Here is a 17,477-nt window from a genome sequence, read left to right as displayed (position 1 = left end):
GAGAAAGTTACTGACCCATTTTGCTACAGGTGCTGGAAGATGAAATGTAGAGTCCATAACATTTCCAGTACTGTACATATGATAACAGACTTTTAAAGCCTTAAGTTACAGGAGATAAAAATAATGTGGTCTTCACATATAAGAAGGTGGTGGCTAAACATATTCTATGATGGGAACAAGAGGCTTGTTAATATCTTAGTGTTAAAAGTATCTTACGACACTTCTTAGCATTATTCACCTTCTTACATACTTCAAACATTTGCATTTATTACTTTCAGTCATATGTAGACAAGCATAATAATAGACCTACACCTTCTACACGCTCAGTTTTTGTCTAAACCCAGTTCACAATGGTCAGTAAGTGAAATTTGTTGCTTCTGAAGTACACAAAGTTGTTTCTGAGAATAACTACTATTTGCAAAATAAATGCATCATACAAGAAAAGTCTGCTAAAGTACAATGGATCCTAAAGTAGCAGCGTCACTTTTCAGAGTTTCTATAATTAAAATATTGTATTTGGTCAACTTCTGTTCAGGTATTCTTGAACATGGAAACAACTCAGAACTACTTACTCTTGTTCCCTGTGTAAAATGGGCAATGACTTCTGCTGCTGCACGTTTACGCAGCTAGTCGGTGCTCGAGACTGGAAAAAAATGCTGCCTTAGAAGATGAGTATCTCCAGTATTGAATTGTCAAACAATATTAAAGATTCAAATGGGAGTAAGTGAATACATTGCATCACCAAAGGCAAGTTTGTTCAGAAAGGTTTACCTAGCCTGCCTTTACTGATTTGATATTCTTGAGATACCAAGACAACCAATAATTCATAAATACAAAAGTAAAATTTTGGTGGGCTAGAAAAAACAAATAGTTCGGGTGTAACTTTTTACTGTTTTAAGGCACAACAACAATTAAAATTATGAAGAGTAGTAAAACAGCCCTATTGTCGATTAAAAATGCAGGTAGAGCACTGACGCCTCAAAATAATACATTTCTTGGTTTGTCTGTCTTAGCCAAAAAAAAAATCATAGGGAACAGAGCTGACAACATGGTGTTTCATCACATAGCAGGCATCAACTACAAAGTTAATGCCAAAGAATAGTCATACCTGCATCTTTCCCAAGCTATCTTTTCTCAACTGTTATTCAAGACATATTGCTCTTTATATTCAGCAAAGCAGAGCTGCTAAACGGTGCAGAGATGTAAGTATTCAAACCTTTTCTGAAGGATGCTTTTTTTTGTCTCAATATGGAAATAATGTCTGATATAACTACAAGGGAAGTAGAGTGAGCAAAAAAGAGCTTCGGTGATCATGGAGATCTTCCATGCCATTATGGAATATATAAAATTAATATAATCAGCTATTATTTTATTTCTCTCAAAAAAAAAAAAAAAAGATTAGATAATACTTATCTGGAAGTCTACCACAATTTCTTGTTCGGCTTTGTACAAAAGTAACTCCTTGAGGCAGGTCTTCAAAATGGAGAAAAGGATGGTTTGGGGAAAAAAATAAAAAATCTCCAAGTCTTCAAGACTTCTACTACTGGCTTCAAGAATGGGCTTTAAATTTTACTGATTTCAGTTCCTTATTCCTGTATCTTAAGGAACATCTACATTCCAGAATACAGTGCCATTTCCAGCTACAAGCTACCATTTCTAGTACTGAAGTAATCATGTCTATCATCCAGTAACAATGAGACTGACAGCTCATCATATCGTGCTATTTGGGAATACTCACCTGTGAAATAATACCCTTATTTCCACGGTACAGTAATCTCATGTTCTCCGTGTAATAAAAATGGAAGTGAGAACATATAAATAACAAATGATTTACACACATTATTTTAGGCTCATTTCCTAATTCTTTGCAATCTGTAACTCCGACAAAAGTGTACTTCTGGTACTTCATTCTGGAGGTAGCTTTGTTTTTTGCTTTTCAGACAAATAAGAAAAGCTGTATGTAAAAGTACAAAAGTCAACACCAAAACCATTTTGAAGTAATAGTGAACGGTTCTGGCAGACCTGAACTTTGAAAATAACAATTCAATCTTTACATGCCCAAATCAAGATGTGCAAGTTGTTCGAAAGCTTAATATTTAAGGTAGATAACTTTTTGTTGTACTCAGCACAAGAAACCAATGCTTTTTTTTTTCTTTTTTAATCTTTGTCAAATACTTAACTACATGAGGAAAGAAAACTTGCTACTAAAGGGATAGTTTGCACAGGTAACGCAGGAAGTCAAATTTGACTGTTACATTTTTCTTTTCTATAGGTTAGAAACTTCCCTGAGAGATGAATTCCAGCCACACTTAAGTTCTGCTAGTGGTGCCACACTTAAGTGTACTGTTGATACTTTTTCCTCATGTATTCTTACGTATCTCAGAGTCTAATTTGATCTCCTTCTCCATTTTCTATGTTTCAGTACAGTGAGTTCAGTTACATATCTCTCTTTTTTTTTTTAATCTATATATTGTGCCTGTTTTTCTTTATCAAATTCCCTTGCAATCTTTAAGGCAGTGCTGTTGAGGGAAACTGATTGCATATTACAAATAATACTAACAATTACTCCTCTAGGTGGTGCCATTAGCGCAGTGTCTATGGCTTCGGAGTCCAGATCTTCAGGAAGAATCAGGAGGACACTACTTGCCCCCACTGCACCACCTGTATGAGATGCATAGTGTCTCTGCTGTCTGCAAAATCCGTATTGTTGCTTTTTCTCTACTACAGCCCAGGCCATTGCATATTTACCATCCCTGTCCCATGACACTTCAGTTTTTGGCACTGGGGTCCACATCATTGCGACTGTGTCTGGTTTGAGGTACCCAGGAAGAAGTTTGCCACTACTGTTTTTAAATTGTCCAGCTTGGTAACTGTACAACAAGGCATTTCCAAATTTCAGAAGGTCACCTACTGATGACAGAAAGCCTCCACCAGCCCATTTGTAAGAGTTGTCCACATATGGTGCATTTACCAGACGTCCTTTTTTGTTGTAAACGTAACACCTAGAATTCAAGGAAACTCGTCATCTCAGATACTATGTAATACAACCTTAAAAGGGCAAACTGAGCATGTATTACCTTTGTCTCATGAAACTTTGTCTTTAAAGCATTTTCCTTAAGTGTATTTCATTTGTAGAAAAATTAACAAAAAATTCAGATGGGAAAAACAAAAATTAAGCTTAGAAGCTTAGTTTCAATGTAAGTACTAATCCTTCTACTTCTTATTAGGATACACTAAGAATGAAGGCAATATACAAGTAAGAGACCGGATAGAAACCTGTAGATCAGCCAGCACAGGACTTCTCTCAAATCCCTGTACTAGATTTAAAGTGTTTCAAGGAAGAGGAATCTTATTACTACATTGTGATTATCACACACAAAACTGAAACTTCAGCAAGTCTTACATGGACTGTTCTGAGACAGTAGTTTTCATTTGTGATTGGTTTCTCCCCTCACCTCATTACAGTTACTATATACAACTGAACATTCTCTTTTTACCCTCGCTCTTGTTAGTAGTTTCAGAGTCTTGCAAAACCTTTCATTAAAATGCAAATTGGAAAACTACCAACTATAAATGCAGAATGAACAGCGCAATAGGAGTACAGAACCTCTGAAAATTTGCAAGCAAAATAAACACCAGCTCAAAGCATCTTAGAATACAGCAGTAAAACTACCCCTAAAAGATTACCAACTGCTGTTGTATATTTAAAGTGTCACTTTTATAACAGTTAACAACACTTAAATATAAGTACTACTATAAACCTTGAATCCAATTTGTTCATAACAACTTCTACTGTTAGAGCACTTTAAAATCCAAACTTTTAAGAAGTTTGAACCTCATTTTCATGTTTTTTTTTCTATAACCTGCTTTTTTGATTGTTAGAATCTTCCTCCAGCAACAAAATTTAACAAATCAGGTGTCAACAAATCAGAGTGGCTCAGTAAAATAAGGCTCCAAACAGATGAGAAACTCAATCCTTATTACTCCATTTTCATCTATTTACACTTACCTGCTTAATTGTAACCAAACTAAATGCAAACTTCCAAGTCACCTCTGCCACTTCCCTGCCCCATAGATGCCCTTATAATAGGAAAAACTTATTTCCCATTCCATAATTTCACATTAATTGCAGAACCAATACCGTAATACTAACATAAAATCAGTTAGTTACATAACTAACTTTGAAATAACATAAGCCACTTCTTTAAAGACCTGACCAAAAAGAAATTGCACGTTCTCAATTCAGTTTGCTCGAAGATAGAAAGAACAACAATCACTGTAGAAAGAACAGAGTAAAAATTCATCCTTGTTTACCTTGCTCTGTTATATATCATTGCTTCATTGTCATCTAGTACAGTTGACAGCATATCCAAGTCACGAAACATTTTTAGCATATAATCTGTAAATTTTTGTCCCGAAACTCTCTCTACAACAGCACTTAAGAGGGTGAAGCCGTATGTTGAATACAAGAACTGACTACCTTAAAGAAAAAGGGAAAAAGGTTAGTTTCATGATGCTTATGTTTTATACCATAGGCATCCCATTTAAGTAATCACATGTGCAAATAAAGCTATGTATAGCAATAAATAATCAATTTAAAGACCCCACCCCCAATTTTAATTGGATGTAAAACACTTGCTTATGATACTGGGTCCTAGAAATTGCTGTGTGGCAGCAGACAGACGCTTGCTAAGTGCAGGTAGCTCTGAGAACAGCACTAAATTTTTTTTTTTTTTTTTTGAATCTGCACGTACAGCCAGGTTTCATGCTGAAATATAAAGACTGACATTTAACATTCTTTACACGCAATTTGCCATATTATTTCTAACAATGATATCTGGATTTGGAGAGCTGAAGCAAACCACGAAATTACTTAAGAGTTGCTGAACTACCTAACTTGTTAGCATCTGTACTATAAAGACAGAAAAGACAACAGTATACTCACTCAAGGTTTCCCAAGGCCTCACTCACTTTTATCTCTATGTCTATAGTTCTATGTTTCTAGTTCTGGAATATCCTGGAATATTATATGAACAGTAAAGTGTATTATTTTAGACAATGTTTCCTGTTTTTAATCTTAACTGGTGCTAACACCTTTTATGAAACATCCATATATCAAGCAACAGTTTTCATCGAAGTGTCCAGAATCATGACAGATCCCTTACTTGATATGATTCCTACAACCCCCAAGATGGTATATGTTAGCTTCTCAGCCTTCCAATCCCTTGCCCCATAAACACACATTATTTACTGTTTATCAGCAATGGGTATCATTTGTCTATTAACCTAACTCATTTAGAACGTACACCTGAAACTCTTCAAAAGTCCTCTCTAGAACTGAATTATATAATTCCAATAATAACAAGCCTCGGTAGTTCTATGACTCCATTGTCTTTCAATATAATTATTTAGCTCTGATCTGTTGCCTCAATAATGTTGTTTTTGGTTCATATCTAGAAGGTCTCCAGAACATGAACACAACAAGCTGGTATCTGCTTACAAAATACTTTGTAGACATAAAGTTGTTAAAACATACTTTGAAATGATATTTTCATCGCACTTAACTGCATTACTCAGAACTCCTAAGAGAAGTTTTATTTCTACCTGAGGTCCCACCTTTGCCTCACCTTTGCACTATCTTGGACTCTCTGTATTACCTTTTACCTTTTAAGACTAACCTACATCCTTTTTTGAACCTGCTTGATACTGCAGATACACCATGAGAAGGTACCCATATAAGCATAATTTTTTAAGTCAGCATATTATTTAAGATACCTATACAAGATAGATATCCATAATTGAACTAGTGAAGTCCTGATCAGTTCAGTCATCAAAAAAGTTGTCAGCTGAAGGACAATTACATGACTACACAGTCTTTATAGATCAGCCCAAATATTTCTCCACTGAGCTTTTAACAGGGCACAGGAAAAAAAAAATTAACAGAACCAGTGTTTGTGTGTTTTGCTTAAGTTCTATTTATTGGACCCTACTAACCTCACTGCATATAAAAACAATTTGAAACAAACAAACAAAAAAAATCACCAGAAAAGTATATTTTGGTCTAAAGGAGTAGTAACTCACCTGGTTTGAAGAATAAAGGATCATTTTTAAATATTTTCAGTGACTCAATCACACTTTCAAATTTTTCCTTCAAATAATACTCCTCCTGTTCAAATTCCTTATCTCTCTTGCCAGGTTTTGAATTTCGGCTTTTTACTTCACCTTCGTGTGCTTTCTTTGGTTTGACAGAATCAGTTTTTTCAATGCCTTTACCATCCTTCTCTTTTTGTTCTTTATCCTGATTGGGTTTTGTTAGTTTCAATGCTCTGTTTGCCTTTTCCTTTTCTTCCTTTACTTTTGCAATATCTTTTTCATAGTGACGAATCCCACTCAGGTGTGAAACTAACAGTCTCGTAGTAATAGTGACCTAGGTAGAATGAACAACATGAGCTCTGTGATTAAACACACAATGCAAACTGATTCACCAGAAAGTAAAACTCAACATGAGGAAGGGACAGAGACATAAGAGCTTTTAAGCATCGTGTATTAAAAGGAGTTAAAATAAATAAATAAGTATATGCACACCACACACTATAAAACTGAAGATCCAAATTTCCAGCGTTTCTTTTTCAAGCAGCAAATATCAGTACTTGTCTATATGATTTCTGGTGTTTTACAGGAAAAGGTAATACAGCACTTGTACACATATGGCTGTGCAATGGCAGGAACAAAATTCAAACAAGTGTTAACAATAAACAACTATGTACCTTTTCACCCTCGTAGACCTTTTCTGGAAATTCAGGGACGTATTTCTGCACTGGAGCATCTAGGTCCAGTTTCCCCTCTTCCCACAGTTTAGCAATGGCCATCATGGTAAGACACTTGCTAATACTAGCAATTCGCATGATCGTCTCTGGCTTACATAAAACACGATTCTCTACATCAGCATAACCCAAACCTTTAAGACAATAAAAACAGCGGTAAATACTTTTACATAGAGACATGCTGAATTATTTGCAAATTACTCGATTTATTGGCACCTCAAAATATATTTCTTCTAGCTGAACTGAGAAATGAAGCATTGTAAGCATGCTCCTGCTTCAATTAAATGAACAACAGTATTTAGTAGGATAGGTTAATCAGAGCCCATGGTATTAACCAACATTAATTAATCATTAATTAATGATTAAGCACACAAAACAAACTTAACCCTAAACAAGATTGAAGATTAAGTCAAAATTTATACTCCTGAGGTCAAATATTTAATGTAGGAAAACTAAAGACGACAACACATAGATTGTAAAATAATTCTCCAACAGTCCTAAATACTCTTTTATTTCTCTAAAATAAAGGTTAAAAACCACTAAAAGGTCTTATTTTATCAATACAGAAATTAAGAAATTACTCAAAAACCTCACAGCAATTACCTAAGCTGTAAAGATGCACAAAACAGTCTGTTTCACCACCTTCTAGCCTGACCTCAATGAAAAGACAACTTAAGAATCCCCATATCAGTGTCTTCCCTATATAACCAACGCATGAGTAGCACTAACTGGAATTAATGAAGCATTACCAGACGCCCAAAGTAGTCTTCATTTTGAGCTGGGTTTGAAGAAAACATGCAAGTGATGTTTCAGCAGAAAAAGCTATGAAGTACAGTGATGATACACTTGCAGCTTTCAGTACAAACACATTTGTAAAGCCTACAAGCAATGCATTGTCTGGCTATATAACACAGTAGCCTAATAGTAAACTACTCAGCAACAAAACTTGCCAAAATACAAGAAATAAAATCAATTATATCAGTTGCCTAAGACGTTCTCTTTCATTCCTTTTATGTAAAATTACTACTTGAGTGTTTGCACTGTGTCTGTGAATGCAAATGCCATACTGCTAAGGAAAATACCTTCTGAAACTCAAATCACTCTCACCAAATTAGCAAGAAAACAGGTTTGATACCAGTCACAACATACATTTGACTTATACCTGATCCTGTTTTTCCCCCCATGAAGTAGGGAGGAGGAAAACAAAATGAGCTAGAAACCTACTAAAACAATGTTATCCACGTCCCAGCTGCCTCTCTCAAGGCAATGCTGTTTTCTGTATCCACACACAGCACTGTACAGAAACCTCCATCATGGCTTATGCTTCCCCACATAGTTGCCTTGCTATGGGATATGTAAGTCAGGGTGATAAACCACAACCCAGGCACAAGTTCCCTCAAGTACCTTCCTGAATGTCAAGGAAGGGATTCCACAGGAGTCTTCGAAAAACCTCTGCTTTCGTTACATATAAGCTAAGACAAGAAAAAGCTATCCTATTTGAAAGATTTTGTGACTGAGTTTGTAGTACAGTTGTCTTTATCAGGCCAGGTACCAGAAATTCTGCTATTCACTTCTGTCACAATAAGAGAAATGGAGAACTATAATCAGCTTTACAGTTATAAAAATATTCATTAATTAAAACACTGTTAGAATAAAGTTAGTTAAAATCTTAGATTTTTTTTCAAATTCTTTAACACCTTCATGAAATACATTTCTTTTATTACCATTACCTTATTTGTCCAAAAAAGGAAAAAACAAAAACACAACTGATTATGAAAACATTTCTAAAACAGACATTGTATTTTTTATAATGAACATCAAATGTCTACGACGAGCAAAACTGTAGACTATTTAAAACTAACCTGTATAACCAGAACAATCACTTGCAACTTCTGAAAGGATGACAGTTGTTAAATCTCAGTACCTTCCTAGTAACAATCTACACCTCAGCCAAGAAATAGGGGAGAGATCACCAAATGCAAGTCATTATTACTTTGACTGTCAAGTAAGTTCCTAGGGAGAAAACAGGTTTTTAACCTCCCATCACACTTCCACCAGACAACACTACAGGTGTATGCCTAGAGCGCATGTACAGTCAAAGACTGATCTGACAAATTAATGAAAGAAACGTTCTTAAACATAACCACTGATATATACTAGCATACTCGTGAAGTTGGTATGTTATTGACTCCTGGATGTTAACAGAGTTTACCAAGGAAAGTACCACTTCACGCTCCCTAGGCACCTATTTCTGACCACTTTCGTGAGACAAGACATCAAGTGGATGAAATCCTGGCCCGAATGGTGTGTCTGAATTGTTCATCACTTCCCAGGAATACACACAACCGGTAGCCCCACATACTGACCTTCTGACCAGACTTCCTTTCCATCTACAGAGACTCCAACTAGTATACCTGGGATTCCTGCTTCATCCTGTCAAAAAAGAAAAAAAAAAAAGTAGTGAAAACAAAGAATCTTTACAGTTAATAAAGACCTTCTCTCCCAAGCTCTAAAGATACAACAGCAATCCTACACTTAGAAATATGCTTGCACATTGTTGCTACATTATAATTGAAATTATATTAAGTACTAGATGGTCCAAACAGGTATAAATTGTTTTCAAGAAACAAAGACTTCAACTCAGCAACTCTGAAAAATACATTTAACAGCATAATAACAACTTAATGAAAATAACTTATTTCATAATTTAATGAACTTAACGAGCCAGACGCACAAAACTCAGACAAGAGTCCACAGGCAGGCCGTGACCAGCACCACCTCCTAAGTGCACGCACTCCTTCCAAGGGCTGCGTTTCCTTTTTCAGAAGGGCAGCGCGCCTTCAGAGCACCCCCTCTGCAGCCCTCACGGCCCCCCCGGCTTCTTGCCCCCCTCAAGAACTGCTCTCTGGCACCCGGCCCCCTGGTGGCCATCTTACCGCCCGTGCCCCGCCTCAGCCCGTCCTGAGCGACCCCCCAGCACCTTGATCCTCCGCAGCAGGTCCCGGCTCCTCTCGATGGCCGCGCCGAAGCCCCGAGGGGACGACGCCGGAGTCACCTCCTCCTCCTGCCCGCCGCCGGCCTCGCAGCCCGCCGGCACCTTCACCCCCAGCGCCAGCCCCAGCGCCAGCCCCCAGCCCCAGGGCCGTCCCCCGGCGCCCCCTCGCCGGGTCGCCGCCAGCCGCCCGGGGGTCGCCGCCTGCCGCAGGGCCCGCACCAGCCCGTACATGGCGGCGCCTCCCCGCCCCGGCCCGCCCCGGCCCAGGCGGCTCCAGCTGCTCCCGAGCGCTCGCTCGGCCGCGCTCCGAACGCGTCGAGCCCCGTCAGGGCCGCACCGCCCGCCCTGCCCCTCACGGCCGCTCCCCAGCCCGACCCCGCCGCCGGACTACGGGCAGGAAAGCGGGCGGAGAAAGGGCGGGAGGAGGGCGGCCCCGCTGCCCGCCTCAGGGAGCTGCGGGGAGCTTCCAGGTCCCCCTCAGCCTCCTCTTGGCCAGGCTGGGCAGCGCAGGGGTCCTCAGCCCCTCCTCACAGGGCATAACACCAAGACAACCAAACCAAGAAACACCAAACATTTTAACTGCTAGATGAGCATATTTAATCTAAATTAATAAGAAATTATTAACAAACGTAGAATTTCCAAATGCCAGGTTTATAGTCAAGTTTCAGCCTACAACAGTGCTAACACCATCGAGCGTTGGCTCACTGGTTTTCCATGTAGTTGCTCAAAGACTGGAGAGACATGCCAAGTGCCCTCCAAATTACACTTTTAAAGTATCTCAGACAGGTTTTAAAGTATCTCAGACAAGTTTCCTTTAAACTTTCTGCATACTGCTTGCCAATAAACTTTTAATAGCTCTCTTTCTAATGATCTGAATGTTGACTTAATAGCAAATTGGACCGAAGGGTGACCAAATCATAATATTTATTACTCAAGAAAGCAGAATTTTCAGTGGATCGACAGCTTGTGATCGATATGCTGTACATCATGTCAGCTAGATGCAAGCCCCGTCCAATAACCAGGACTCCTGTGAGCTTTGCCAAGTGGATGAGTCTGCAGACTTGGGATCCTCAGAGGAGCCCTTCATTAGCAATTAAGGGGATTTTAAGTGCCTACTGCAGAGGCAAATCCAGAGCTACTCAACAGTGTTTGTGGAATTGTTAGTCCACATGTCTAACCGGGTCATCAAAACATCTTTGTTAGCATGAAGATACTCAGTCATAAACCTTCCTATTCAACAGTGCTGTGAAATTACTAATTACGGCAGATGATGATCTTAGGTTCCCTCCTTCCACTAACAGTTCATTTCAGTCTTTTTTTTTTTAATCACTTATTACTGCTCTTCTTTATGATTGCAGACTACCTAGATCAAGAGTCAAATGCAATAGGGAAGGACAGTGAGGGACTGATTTATACAATATGGTCCCAAATGTCCATGATGTTATATGATATGGTCCATGATGTGTAGAAAATCCTAGGGCTGATACTGAAAGTAGCTGAGCCCCTGACATACTTTGGAAAATGCAGTGGTGTACAAACAGTTGAGAAATGATCAGAGTGACCTTTGTTTTCAGCTGTTCGAAGTAAGTCCTTTTAAGAGAATGTCTTTAACTAGACTATTCTGAAAACCTTAAACCTTGCAAATACAAAGTAGATTGACCAGGATTACCATTACATAGCAATGCAGAAAGGTCCTTGTGCTGCAAACCCAGCATCCAGTCTGATGGATTGTGCATTGGTTTGCCATTTCTTTTGTGGAGCTTTTCTGGGGTATCACGACAATAACAGACACATATACCCGTTACAGGATTGTTGAACAACAGCTAAGAATCTTTAATAAGACCACTCCCTGAATATTATAAATGTTGACAAAGAATAAAAGTGCTTATAAATGGAAAAAAAAAAAAAGAAAAAAGGAGCTCTATTTGTAAGCAAAAGTGGGTAACCTGTCCTTCTAGAACTCTGCATATGCTATGCTATGAGAAATTTCTGAGATGCTAACCTAAGGCATATGATGTCCTTCTTCATGTCTGCTGATCTCAAAAACTGCAGAATTTTGCAAGAAGTCAGGCTAAATAGCTTTCATGTGTGAAGTCAAATGTACACCAGATGATCCACACTTCACTGCAGGCATTTATTCTCATTACTGTTTCTCAGTAAAACACAGTTGTTTGTCATGGTACAAATTCGTACTCAAATGGTCCAAGATGCTGTATTTGCTTTCTAGTAACTCATTGTTGCTGCACTGAACTGTCCCAGATAGCATTTTGCAGCAGGACGATTCTCTTAATTCTTAATTAACCTGCTTAGCAGGAAAACTTTGACACCACACTTTTGAATATGCCTAAGTCAGAAATAGATCGTGTCATTATTCTCTGATTGCTTTAGTGAAGAGTTTTGCATTAAATCCAGAAGCACAAGATGGCCTGCCCTTATCTGTTGTATCTTGGTAAAGTTCTAAGGTGTTGAGAAGTCTCTACACTCACTAATAGCAATAGAAAATTTTCATTAATCTCCTGAGATTTTAAGTTTTGTAAAGACTTAAACGACTAACTTCTAGATCTAAAAATGTTGAATCACATGGAAAATAGCAGGTAAAAGCTAAAATTGTCAAAAAATGAGTCTGCATTTGTGCCAGATAAAATGAAGAAAAACAGGAAAGCAGCAATTAATTAAGTCATCTACATATTTGTACACAGATATAGGTGAAGCTGATGTTGATGGAAGATACAGAGTAAAGGGATAATGATTCCCTTGATCACACAATGTTTCTAAAGATTATTTTTAAAAAATCTAATTTTGTAAAGATGACAAATAAGAGGAACATTAGGCATAGACAGAAATCAAGCTCTGATTTCTCTCTTTTTCAGAAGCATTTTCATTTATTTGAGAACCAAGACAATTTTTATTTCCCTCTGGTTTGACACATTCATACAGCAGATGGCAGTAAGAAACTTTATTGGTTTAACCACTTAGCAAAAAGGACAGTTCCACTACAGTTGGATCTCTTGTGGTTGTCACGGTCTTATAGAATGGAGTTGCTCTTACAGACCCCTCACCCATTTACATTATTTGCTCGCTCTTGGTCAGTAAGCAGTTCTCAGGATATTATTTATTTATAAAGTAAGGTAACACCTGCCTGCTTACAGTACATGTACCATTACATTAACACTAAAACAGTTAGACCCAGCCAAAAACCAGGTATCTCTTCCTGAACAGATATGTAAATAGGTGTGTACTTACAGTTTGATGCTAAGATTAAAGTCTTCTCTGAGCTTTTTTTTTTTTTTTTTGAACTAAGATCATGAGTTGGTGAATTCTCCAACAACTTAGCCCACAAACATTAATCAGGAACAAATCTTGAAACATGCAAAAGATGTCTGAAGCAAGAGAAAAAATAGCATTAAAAACATTGGGTTTTTAGACAGAGACCAATGTGCTTATCTTCAGCTGTGTTTGAACTATGATTCAGACATTTGTTTATCTTTATTCCTTGAGGAGTTCAGTTAGCAGCACTGATCCTGCTGTCGTCAGACCAACAGCACAGTTCTGCCATACCTAATGTCCCCATCACAAACAAACAGACAAAGCAGCAGCAGTGGTGGCCCCCAAGCCCAACCAGGAGCCCAGCAGGACCAGTGGCTGGTCCTGCCTTCTAAGCAGCAGCTCATACCTGGACTTGTATACAGCACTACAGGTTGGCCAATGCTTTTTGTTGTTGTTTGCTTTTTACACACACCATAAAAGAAATGTAACTCTCCCTAATTTACTCATTTTTTCTGTGTGCTGAGGATGTGTCACTTGGGAATTATTTACTTTCAATAAAATAGAAAACGAAAGTTTCATAGTGCCACATTGCTACTTCCTTTGTTTTATGAGTTGCATGCAGTTTGACAAAAATCCTAGAAACAGGATGGAGCCTGGGAAATAGTTTGCATGTCAGGGAAAGGAATGCTGAAAAGACTGTGCTGGAATTACAGACCATCCAAAGGGCACGCACATTTCTTTTTCTTTCTTCTTTGCAGAAACATTAGTTTTGAAACTCCAGTTTCTCAGGGGTGATTTCCTCATAGCTGTAATTCAAAGCCTGCTTTAAACCTCTTGGGACTCAGGAAAAAAAAATGTCATCAGCTGAAAATAAGCAATGAAGGAACATTTGGGAAAAATATCAGTGTAAAAAAACAATGACAACAGCAACAACAACAACAAAAAAACAACACAAGAAACCACATAGAATTGTTTCCTGTTTTTCCTGAAGTTCCCCTCCAGAGAGGGATAAACAATTTCATCCCTGAGAATGACTTCATATTTATCATTAAAAATTCAGTTGCTGTGTATAATCTTTTAACCCTCTCCAGCTTTTCTCTCCACTCTGTGGGTAGACGTACAATATACCATGGTAAATGTTGTCTTTCATGACCACTATCCACATGAATGCAATAGGTACCAGACAGCATCACTGCCTTCAACTTTTCCAGACACATCTTTTCAAACTGAAATAGGTTGCTTAAAAAAAAAAAAAAAAAAAAAAACACACCCACAGAAGGTGTAAAACACCTGAAGAATTAAGCATATTAACCCTAAAGTAACATTCTGATGCTCATATGTCCAAATAAACAATTATAAAGTTCATGCATTTAGGAAAGCTTTCCAGCTTGCTCTAAGAGGAGCTCCTCACAATTGGGTAATAAGTACTTCTCTCCACTCCTCCACGAAATAAAAACCTCAATAAAATGAAGAAGTCCCAGACAACTATGCATGAAGAAGCATGGCAGTGAGAACTGTGACTGCTTTACATTGCCTGACTTACTGGGGAGAGCAGCTGACCATTCAGTCATGCTCAACTGCTAAGGTCGAGTGCCACCTCCACAGCACATATCTACAAGTAAGGAAGAACAACAGGCACAATTGCTTTGTCAAACAGAGCAGGAGGAAAAAATGTTTCCAGATCTACATGAATTGTCACACACATCCCAGTGTGAACAACACAGTCCTGACTTGCATTTACCATCTTTATCTGTCCTTCTAGATGGAAGACTTGATTTTTCTCAGTAACTATTCTAGCAATTTTTCCAAACCCTCCATTATTTGAAGATATAGCATGTCTTTTTACTGGTACCTATTGTCACAAGCAAATGATTCTCTGCAGTTCACACAAAATACTCATCTAGCTGTATGTGCATGCTGGCTTCTATCCCATTTTCCACACATTCACTGCTATGACTATCATTTTTTTTTTTGTGGTTTCACCTACCTGTGCTGCAATTACACCTTCATTTTGCTCTTTGCTCTGCAGACATCTCCTGTGCCACTAAAAACACTCTTCGTGAGAACTGAGCACAGATAACTCAAACTGCACAGGCTAGTCAAAAACAGGAAAAAGCCTCTTATCAAATTAGTAACATCTAAGATATTTGGGTGGAGGCATTTGGCACTGGCCTTGCATATTCTTATGGGAATGAGTCCATGCATACCATACAGACTCCATGCTTTTGCTTCATATCATTGTTCCCAAGCTGAGACATGTTTTGAAAGAGCTTCTCTGTAGATCTGTAAATGCACAATTACCAAATGCTACACAGATCAGTAAGAAGGTATTTTATTCTACTCCTTTCTATACACGTAATATAACTGTACATCAAGTCAATTGATTTTGCACAGATTTGTGCTGCATCAGGATCATTGCAAAAACTCAAGTAGGTGTTTTTGTACCCTTGCATGCAGAGCTATGAGAAACAGCTAAGACCATTTTAGAAACTTCACTACTGAGGGAAGACAACTACCTGGGATGACTGACTTCTGCAGTAAGCACCAAGTGGGGGATAGTTTAACCCTCCTGCCACTTGGAAAAACTGATCAACTGCTTGAGTTGGAAATACTATCATTTATTTCTTTGACCTTGAACCAAACCAGAACATGCCGTCAGCACAGAACAGTTCCCTGTTTTAGGTGTTATATATACCATCTGGCATATAGCAGTGTATGCCATGTTCACGTGCACACACACATACTTAACTTACAGTTATACTTTAAAATGTGATTAACAATAAAAAAAGAACAGTTTTACTACCTGCACCCTCATCTTAATGTCTGCCACTCAGCTGGATTTGTTTCATCGCATTGTCTCTAACAATAATCTTGTAGTGGGAAGGTTTCAAGATATTGATGAAAGCATCAGAAGAGGATCAAGCTTAGTACTGAGGCTGAAGGGGAAGCTGTGCTCTACTTGATAACATTTTTTTTCCAAGTGGTGTAATGAGAGCTAACAAGCTTCTACATGACTTGGTGCCTGTCAAATTTAAACAACAGGTGTGAGTAAAAAACATTTCATATATGGACAGCTGGTGTTTTTGTAAATTCTCAAACAGGAAAACAAAATAGAAACTGAGGGAAATCCCCACTTTATCTGAGAAATATATTCGTAACTGAAACAAAGGGACATACTTAAGTTTTGCTGTTTAACTGAAGTAGAGAGAGTAATTCCTTCATTACTGCCTCAAAGGCAAAACAGACATAGGGAAAAGAGGAACCGGGACAACAGATGTCAGAGCTTACTGCGTTTACTGTATTTTAAAAAGGGATTCTGAAATCTTTCACCTTTAATACAGCATCTGGGTGTCCTACTGAGACCAACATAAACTGCTACATGCTCAGCACCTTTGAGCATCAGTCTCCTTCTGTAGAAACTGAAATACAGCATTGCAATCCTAGCTGGGGACAGCTGCTTATTTTTTAAACCTACATACTAAATGGTCACAGCAGCTAATGACCCAGCAGTTTTGACTCTAGAGAGAACTTCTTATTGTGCAATGACTCTATAAAGCTCAATCCTACAAGAGCGAGACTTTGCTCTAATGGAACTGTTTGATTAAGGTTTAGTCAAATGGGCAGGCCTTAGTTGTATATATACACCATGTATGCGTACGGCCACAGTTGTACATGCACTTGTCTGGTTTGGTAAAGGGAACTTCTTTGAAACAACTTAGCTAAAATGGCACAACCCCTGTATCACAGCATCTAGGTTGGAAGAGACCTCCAAGATCACCTAGTCCAACCTCTGACCTAACACTAACAAGTCCTCCACTAACCCATATCACTAAGCTCTACATCTAAACGTCTCTTAAAGACCTCCAGGGATGGTGACTCAACCACTTCCCTGGGCAGTCCATTCCAATGCCTAACAACCTTTCCGTAAATAATTTCCTCCTAATATCCAACCTAAACCTCCCCTGGCGCAACTTTAGCCCATTCCCCCATGTCCTGTCACCATGCACGTGGGAGAATAGACCAACCCCCACCTCTCTACAGCCTCCTTTAAGGTACCTATAGAGTGCGATAAGGTCGCCCCTGAGCCTCCTCTTCTCCAGGCTGAACAATCCCAGCTCCCCCAGCCGCTCCTCGTAAGACTTGTTCTCCAGACCCCACACCAGCCTCGTCGCCCTTCTCTGGACTCGCTCGAGCACCTCCATGTCCTTCTTGTAGCGAGGGGCCCAAAACTGAACACAGTACTCGAGGTGCAGCCTCACCAGAGCCGAGTACAGGGGGACCATCACCCCCCTAGACCTGCTGGCCACACTGTTTCTTATGCAAGCCAGGATGCTGTTGGCCTTCTTGGCCACCTGAGCACACTGCTGGCTCACATTCAGCCGACAACCCAC

At 38.9% G+C, this 17,477-nt stretch overlaps 1 protein-coding gene across 1 annotated transcript; it reads right to left on the bottom strand.

Annotated features, from left to right (window-relative positions):
* Positions 1-2,060: 2,060 nt before the first annotated feature.
* LACTB (lactamase beta) lies at positions 2,061-10,065 on the bottom strand. The gene is made up of 6 exons (XM_040569426.1): positions 9,805-10,065; positions 9,191-9,257; positions 6,768-6,958; positions 6,082-6,427; positions 4,315-4,480; positions 2,061-3,002 (listed from the first exon to the last, which is right to left on the bottom strand). Exons 1-6 carry the CDS (start codon positions 10,048-10,050, stop codon positions 2,459-2,461), a joined length of 1,560 nt encoding a protein of 519 aa, XP_040425360.1. The 5' UTR covers positions 10,051-10,065; the 3' UTR covers positions 2,061-2,458.
* Between the last annotated feature and the right edge of the window lie 7,412 nt (positions 10,066-17,477).

Source organism: Cygnus olor, chromosome 11 (genome assembly GCF_009769625.2).
Source record: "Cygnus olor isolate bCygOlo1 chromosome 11, bCygOlo1.pri.v2, whole genome shotgun sequence".
Lineage (NCBI taxonomy): Eukaryota > Metazoa > Chordata > Aves > Anseriformes > Anatidae > Cygnus > Cygnus olor.
This window is presented reverse-complemented; position numbering and strand designations above follow the sequence as displayed.

Bases quoted from the DNA above. Each gene is read 5' to 3' on its own strand.
- LACTB (XM_040569426.1), bottom strand. From the start codon at position 10,050: ATGTACGGGCTGGTGCGGGCCCTGCGGCAGGCGGCGACCCCCGGGCGG. The intron at 6,428-6,767 runs GTACATAGTTGT...CATTCTACCTAG, and splicing joins AGGTCTACGAGGGTGAAAAG to GTCACTATTACTACGAGACT. The intron at 4,481-6,081 runs GTGAGTTACTAC...TTTTTCTTTAAG, and splicing joins TCCTTTATTCTTCAAACCAG to GTAGTCAGTTCTTGTATTCA.